Raw genomic sequence first — 7,223 nt, 5'->3', positions numbered from 1 at the left:
GAATTCATAGGTGGGGCTACTCTGGACGAAGCTGATGCCTGGCTTTGCAAGTGTGAGAAGATATTCGAAGTGATGAATTGTGCTGATGAACAGAAGCTTGCATTTGTTGTATACCTGCTGAACAATGATGTTGAATATTGGTGGGTAGGCATGCAACAACAGATGCAGACTAGGGAAGAGCCAATGACTTGGGCCAACTTCAGGACTCGTTTCCTGGAGAAATACTTTCCAGATACAACTAAGTAGGACAAGGGGCTGAGTTCTTGGCCCTGCAACAGGGAAATATGTTGGTGTAAGAATATGTTAACAAATTCGAGCATCTAGCAAGGTACTATTCTCAAGCAATCATTGAAGAATGGAGGTGCCTTAGGTTTGAGCGGGGACTCAAACATGAACTGAAGAAGGTGATTACACCTCTGAGAGAAAGAAGATTTCCAGTCTTTGTGGAACAAGCCAAAAGTGCAGAGTTTCTAGAAAGAGGGCCAAATCTAGCAAGTCGACATTAGAAAAATGTTATAGAGGCTAGGCAGATGAAGAAGCCTTACAACCGGCCACAAACTTCTCAGGGTTCCACTTGCTACCAGTGTTGCGGACCCCATCTAAAGAGAAATTGCCCTCAGCTAACAGGTGGCATGGGAGGATCAGGTGATAGTCGCAAGTGTTTCATATGCGACAAATCGGGCCACTTTGCCAATAATTGTCCAGAAAACAAGAGTCTTGGTGTGAAGAAACCAGCAGTATCACCAGCAGAAAGAGCTAGAGCGGCTGGTAGAGTCTTTGCCATGACCACCACAGAGGCTACTCAATTAGTATTGTTCGACTCTGGAGCAACGCATTCTTTCATCTCTAATGCATGTGTGGGGAGATTGAGTCTGGAGAAACGTGACTTGGGGTGTCAGTTATTTGTTTCAACTCCTTCCTCAGGTCAGGTAGCTACCAATTCAATTTGCGTTGGGTGTTCATTGGCAGTGGCAGGTCGCAGATTCAAGGTGAACTTAGTGTGCTTTCCCTTTGAGGGACTGGATGTGATATTGGGGATGAACTGTTTGTCTAACAATCACATCATAATTGATTATGGACGACATAGTTTGGTGTTCCCAAAACATGAAGGGTTGGAGTTGATCTCAACTCGAGAAGCTGTGAGAGCGCTGCAAGAAGGGGCCACGTGTTTTATGGTGATGGCTAAACAAGAAAAGAAAGGCGCAACAAAGTTGATTTAGAATATTCTGGTTGCCAATGATTACGCAGATGTGTTTCCGGACGAAGTACTAGGATGGTCGCCGAGTCGGGACATAGTCTTCACCATTGACTTAATTTCATGGTTTTAATTTCCCGTATTTTTGGGAAAGTATGGTTATAAATGAGGTTTGACAATTATTATTATTTTATTTATTTTATTTACTCCACTATATTTATTTAAAAGTAATATTCATTAAGGATGTTACATGGGGTTTGAATTGGTTGTTTAAAACTTTTTTCGAAAGCATAAAACCCCTTTTAATTGAATCCAATAGATTGGAGAATTAGAATGTAAAAGCTGCAGAACAATACACTTTCAATCGGTCAAAAATTAAAATAGCATACTTATATGTTCTTGAGCCATGAAACGCCGATTAAAATTTCAATCCCTCGGCTAAAATCCTGGGAATTTATGCAGAATGCAGAATTCACAAATTTAACTCAAAAAGCAAACTTTTACATACAATATTTGTTCCAAACAATGTTTATAACAAGTATACAACCTCAGATTACAAAAGAACGCATTAAAGCAAAACAAAGAATGAATTACTTGGTTTTCTTGAGTTTTTAAAGTGATTCAAAGTGAGTGGGATGAGGGAAAGAGAATTGCATAGTTGTTTTTATACTAGTTCACTCAATCACAGAGCTACATCCAGTTTACCAGGACAACCTAAGTTTGGTTTCTATTATATTCAAAAGTTTTACAAATCACACACCAAGATTAGACTTTTGAAAAAAGAAACTTGCAAGATTTTTAACTCACAAAAATCTAGACAACTACCCTACAAGAATCACACTTACAGACCTGAAATCACATCAAGCAAACAACCAGAGGCATAAGAACATCCAAACCTAATGGTGGCTCTCCCTAGCCAACCATACATGTGTTCTTTAAGCTACTCACAAGCCAAAATGCCTCTAAGATCAACTAAGATCTTCAATCTACACATTGCAGCTGCGTATTACAGAGAGAGAGTTTTCCAGAGAAGGATGACAAGATTTCGAGCTCAAAAACACAGAATTACACCTTTGCTTTTGAAAATATAGTATATATAGTCTGGTTAAAATTATGTCAGTCGGTTGAATTTTCCGTACAATTAGCTGATTTGACTGAACTTAAGTGAAATCAGTCGATTGAAAAATAATTCAACTGATTAAAAGCATTTATACCTGAAACTATATACTACATGCCTTTTAACTTGTTAAAACCCATTTTAACATATTAAAAGAGACACACTAAGGCTAACAAGACATCTAACATATGTCATATAGCCTACCAACATGATATAACACTTAATCATTACATTTAACACATTATTTTCATATTTAATACACTAGAAACACAATCTTTAATCCCTATCCAAACCGTTTGAAACCAAAAACTAAAAAGATGGAGGAGTTAGACAAAGAAATCTTGAATACTTTCAAGAAAGTGGAGATAAACATCCCTTTGTTGGATGGTGTGAGACAAATTCCTAAATACGCCAAGTTTCTCAAAGAATTATGTACAAATAAAAGGCGTATTATGGACAGAGAGGAAGTGAACATGGGAAGAAACATGTTAAGATTTAGGAGCTTCCAGAATGCCGCAGTCAGAATGCCGCAAAATTGTAAGGACCCAGGTATGTTTTTTGTTCCCTGCATTATAGGAAGTACTACGTTTGACAATGCTATGTTAGATTTAGGAGCTTCCATTAATGTAATGCCTTTATCAGTTTTTACTTCACTTCATCTTGGACCTCTTAAGTCTACTGGTGTGGTCATTCAATTGGCCAACCGTAGCACAGTTAGCCCTGCAGGTATGCTAGAAGTGTGCTTGTCCGTGTGGACAAGTTAATTTTTCCTGCAGATTTCTACATCTTGGACATGAAGGATGATGAAGGAATGAGTTCAACCACAATTATCTTGGGAAGACCATTCATGATGATAGCACGTACCAAGATAGATGTGCATGCAGGATCCTTAACTATGGAGATAGGAGATGAGAAGGTGCAGTTCAATATGCTAGATGCCATGAAGCACCCGATCGAAGACCATTCTTTGTTTTGTACTGATTTATTGAGTAATGTAGTGAACAATTATGCTTTTGTACTTTTAGAAGTTTTATCTAGTTTTTCTTCTTCTTTGGATTTTTCTTTTTCGAATATTTCGACCTCGATTTTAGACGAAAGAGAAAATTATAAAACATGTGATATTGAGGATGCAGTGTCACTATATGATACCTCTGTGGCGTCCGAGTGTGATGCTGAGGTGGCTGAAATTACCTTAGGCAGTAAAATGTTGCCATCTATGGAACAGCCACCCACTTTGGAGTTGAAACCTTTACCATCTCATTTGAAATATGCTTATCTTGAGAGGGATGGGAAACTCCTTGTTATTATATTTGCCTTGCTCACTGACGAGCAGGAACAAAAGCTATTGCAGGTTATCAAAGATCATAAGTGAGCAATAGGCTGGACTTTGGCATATATTCCTGGTATTATTCCTTCTTTCTGCATGCACAGAATACTCTTGGAGAAGGATGCTAAGCCAATAAGGCAACCTCAGAGGAGACTGAATCCTCAATTGATGGAGGTTGTGAAGAAAGAAGTCACCAAGTTGCTACAAGCAGGTATTATATATCCTATTTCTGACAGCACTTGGGTAAGTCCTGTACATGTGTTCCCCAAGAAATCTGGGATCACCATGGTCAAGAATGAGAAGAACGAGTTGATTCCTACTCGTATTCAACATAATTGAAGGGTCTGTATTGATTATAGAAGACTAAACCAGGCCACCAGGAAGGACCACTTTCCTTTACCATTCATGGACCAGATGTTAGATCGATTGACAGGTAAGTCTCATTACTGTTTTCTTGATGGATTCTCCGGGTATTTTCAGATTTGTATTGCCCCCGAGGATCAACATAAGACTACCTTTACTTGTCCATTCAGTACATATTCTTATAGGAAGATGCCATTTGGCCTTTGCAATTCTCCTGGAACATTTCATCGATGTATGATGAGTATTTTTACATATTTTTTGGAGCATTGTATTGAGGTTTTTATGGATGATTTTAGTGTATATGGTTCATCTTTTGATCACTGCTTGTCTAATCTTGCTAGAGTCTTGGAGAGATGTGAAGAAACTAACATTGTTTTAAATTTTGAAAAATGTCATTTTATGGTGGAACAAGGTATATTTTTAGGTCACGTTGTTTCCAAGAATGGTATATCTGTAGATCCTGCTAAAGTTGATATTATTTCACAATTGCCTTACCCCTCTTCTGTGAAAGAGGTTCAATCTTTTCTTGGACATGCAGCATTTTACAGGAGGTTTATTAAGGACTTCAGCAAGATAGCCAACCCTCTCTCCAACTTTTTGCAAAAGGATGTAGCATTTGACTTTGGAGAGAGGTGCAAAGATGCGTTTGATACATTGAAAAAGGTGTTTACCACCACTCCTATCATCCAGCCACCTGACTGGACATCACCATTCGAGTTGATGTGTGATGCATCAAACTTTACTGTAGGAGCGAGGCTTGCACAAAGAAATCTGAAGCTACTACATGTGATCTATTATGCTTCCAAAACATTAGACACAACGCAGGCTAACTACACCACAACTGAGAAGGAATTATTGGCTGTTGTGTTTGCCTTGGACAAATTCATACCATATATACTTGGTTCCAAGGTAATTGTTTATACTGATCATGCAGCATTAAAATTCCTTCTAAAGAAAGCAGATTCGAAACCAAGGTTTATAAGATGGATGTTACTGCTCTAAGAGTTTGACATTGAGATTCTAGACAGAAGTGGGGCACATAACTTGTTGGCAAAAGCAATACAAGTCTAAATGCTAAAGCAAGATTTTGATGATGATAAAAGAAGCCTGAAAGCCATCCGAAAATCAATATGAAGACCATGTGTTGTTGTGTTTAAAGCTATCGTGTAAAATGTAATTAGAGTAGTTAGAATCAGTACTGTATAAGAAAATTATGGTATTTCTCGAAAAATCAAAGTGATAATCGATTATCACTTAGGATAATCGATTATCCTGAGCTGAACCATTTTTTTTCAAGAATGCACTGGAATAATCGATTATCACCTCTGATAATCGATTATCTATTCAAAAATTTGTTTTTCATAAACCACACTAGAATAATCGATTCTCTGAGTGTTCTGAATAGAAGCTTTGAAAAACCTAGTGTGGCTAGAGCGATAACTTTTCCTGATAGGTGTTCTAGGAGATTGAGTGCTGCTGTTGTTGCTAGGAAAGCTAAGGTCAAGGTTCTCTGTGTGATTCAAAGAAAGGTGTTCATCTCTTGTGTGTTCAAGAGAGGTGTTTTCTTTCCTTACACTCTTAATATTTGATTGTAAATTTGTTACTTGTTAGTGATTTAGTTAATCTCGTTTTTGAGAGATTAACAACTGGACGTAGGGTCTTTTAATCCAAACCAGTATAAATACTTGTGTTCAATCTTCTTCTCTATCTCCTTATTTTATCTGTTATTGTGATTAAAAGAAATTAATAGTTGATTTAATCGATAAATTTTGGAAAAATTTTAAAGTATTAATTTTATTACCAAAAATCAATTCACCCCCCTCTTGGTTGTTGTCCAAACGCTTAAACATTCCACTGCGCGATACCAATAATTGGTATCAGAGCTTGCTTTGATAGTTATTCAAATTTTTCGAAAATGGTTGGACAAAATCAAACCTTTGTTGAGGGTGCGTCTATTAACAGACCTCCTCTATTTACTGGTGAAAATTATCCCTTCTGGAAAGTTAGGGTGCAAATTTTTCTGGAATCTATTGATAAAGGTATTTGGGATGCTGTTGTAAATGGTCCATTTGTTCCTGTTAATGTTGTAAATGATGTGCAGGAACTAAAGCCATTCTCGCAATGGACAGCAGACGAAAATAGACGTGCTTAGTATGATGTAAAAGCTAGAAATATAATTTCATCTGCCTTAACCCTAGATGAGTTTTACAGGATCTCAGTCTGCACCAATGCAAAAGATATGTGGGAAATATTGCGTGTGACTCATGAAGGAACAAACGATGTGAAAAGGGCACGCAAGAACTCCTTGATCCAAGAATACGAAATGTTTCGAATGCAACAAGGAGAAACTATCTACGATGTGCAGAAAAGATTCACACACATCGTCAATCATCTCACATGTCTAGGTAAAACTTTTGACACTGATGAATTAAATATAAAAATTCTTAAATCCTTAAACAGGACATGGCAGCCGAAGGTGACAGCCATCACGGAGTCACAAAATCTTGCGACAATGACGATGGCGGCTCTATTTGGAAAGTTGAGAGAACATGAGCTTGAACTGGGCAGACTAAATGGTGAAGAAGATATTGGAAGAAAGAAGAACATAGCCTTTAAAACTGAAGTGGTTAAAGGCAAAAAGCAAAAGGAAGAAGAAGATTCGGAGGACGATGAAAATCTTAGTCTTATGATTAAGAAGTTTACAAAATTCATGAAGGCCAAAGGTAAAAATCAATTCAAAAGCAACAAGAAGGATAATCAAGGATCATCCTCAAATTTCAAATGCTACGGATCTGGAGAATCTGGACACGTCAAAGCTGATTGCCCAAATTCAAAGAAAAGTTAAGAAAAGAAGGGCAAAAAATTCTTTAAAAAGAAGGCATGCATAGCATGGGAAGACAATGCCTCAAGCATATCAAATTCTAGCGATTCTGAAAATAAAGAAGCAAATCTATGTTTGATGGCTAATCATGATGATTCTGACAGTGAGGTAAATTCTACTTGCCATGAAAATGACTATGATGATTTGTATGATGCTTTTCAACAATTACTCATTAAATCTAGTAAATTGGATTCTGCTAATAAAAATTTAAAATCTGATTTTAAAGATTTGCAAAGTAAATTTGAAAAATCTCTTGAAGAAGAAGAACTTTTGAGAAGTAAAATTTCAATTTTAGAAAATAAAGAAAAAGAAACTGTTGAATGTGCTTCATGTAAAAGTT

General features: G+C 37.0%; 1 protein-coding gene across 1 annotated transcript; it reads left to right on the top strand.

Moving 5' to 3' along the window:
* The first annotated feature begins 530 nt into the window (after positions 1-530).
* Positions 531-1,220, top strand: LOC114184602. The gene has a single exon (XM_028071920.1). The coding sequence runs from the start codon at positions 531-533 to the stop codon at positions 1,218-1,220; it is 690 nt and encodes a 229-aa protein (XP_027927721.1).
* The last annotated feature ends 6,003 nt before the right edge of the window (positions 1,221-7,223 follow it).

Source organism: Vigna unguiculata, chromosome 5, assembly GCF_004118075.2.
Source record: "Vigna unguiculata cultivar IT97K-499-35 chromosome 5, ASM411807v1, whole genome shotgun sequence".
NCBI lineage: Eukaryota > Viridiplantae > Streptophyta > Magnoliopsida > Fabales > Fabaceae > Vigna > Vigna unguiculata.
Note: the sequence above shows the minus strand (reverse complement) of the source record. Positions and strands in the feature narration are given on the sequence as shown.

Coding starts and splice junctions, on each gene's coding strand:
- LOC114184602 (XM_028071920.1), top strand. CDS start 531: ATGAAGAAGCCTTACAACCGGCCACAAACTTCTCAGGGTTCCACTTGC.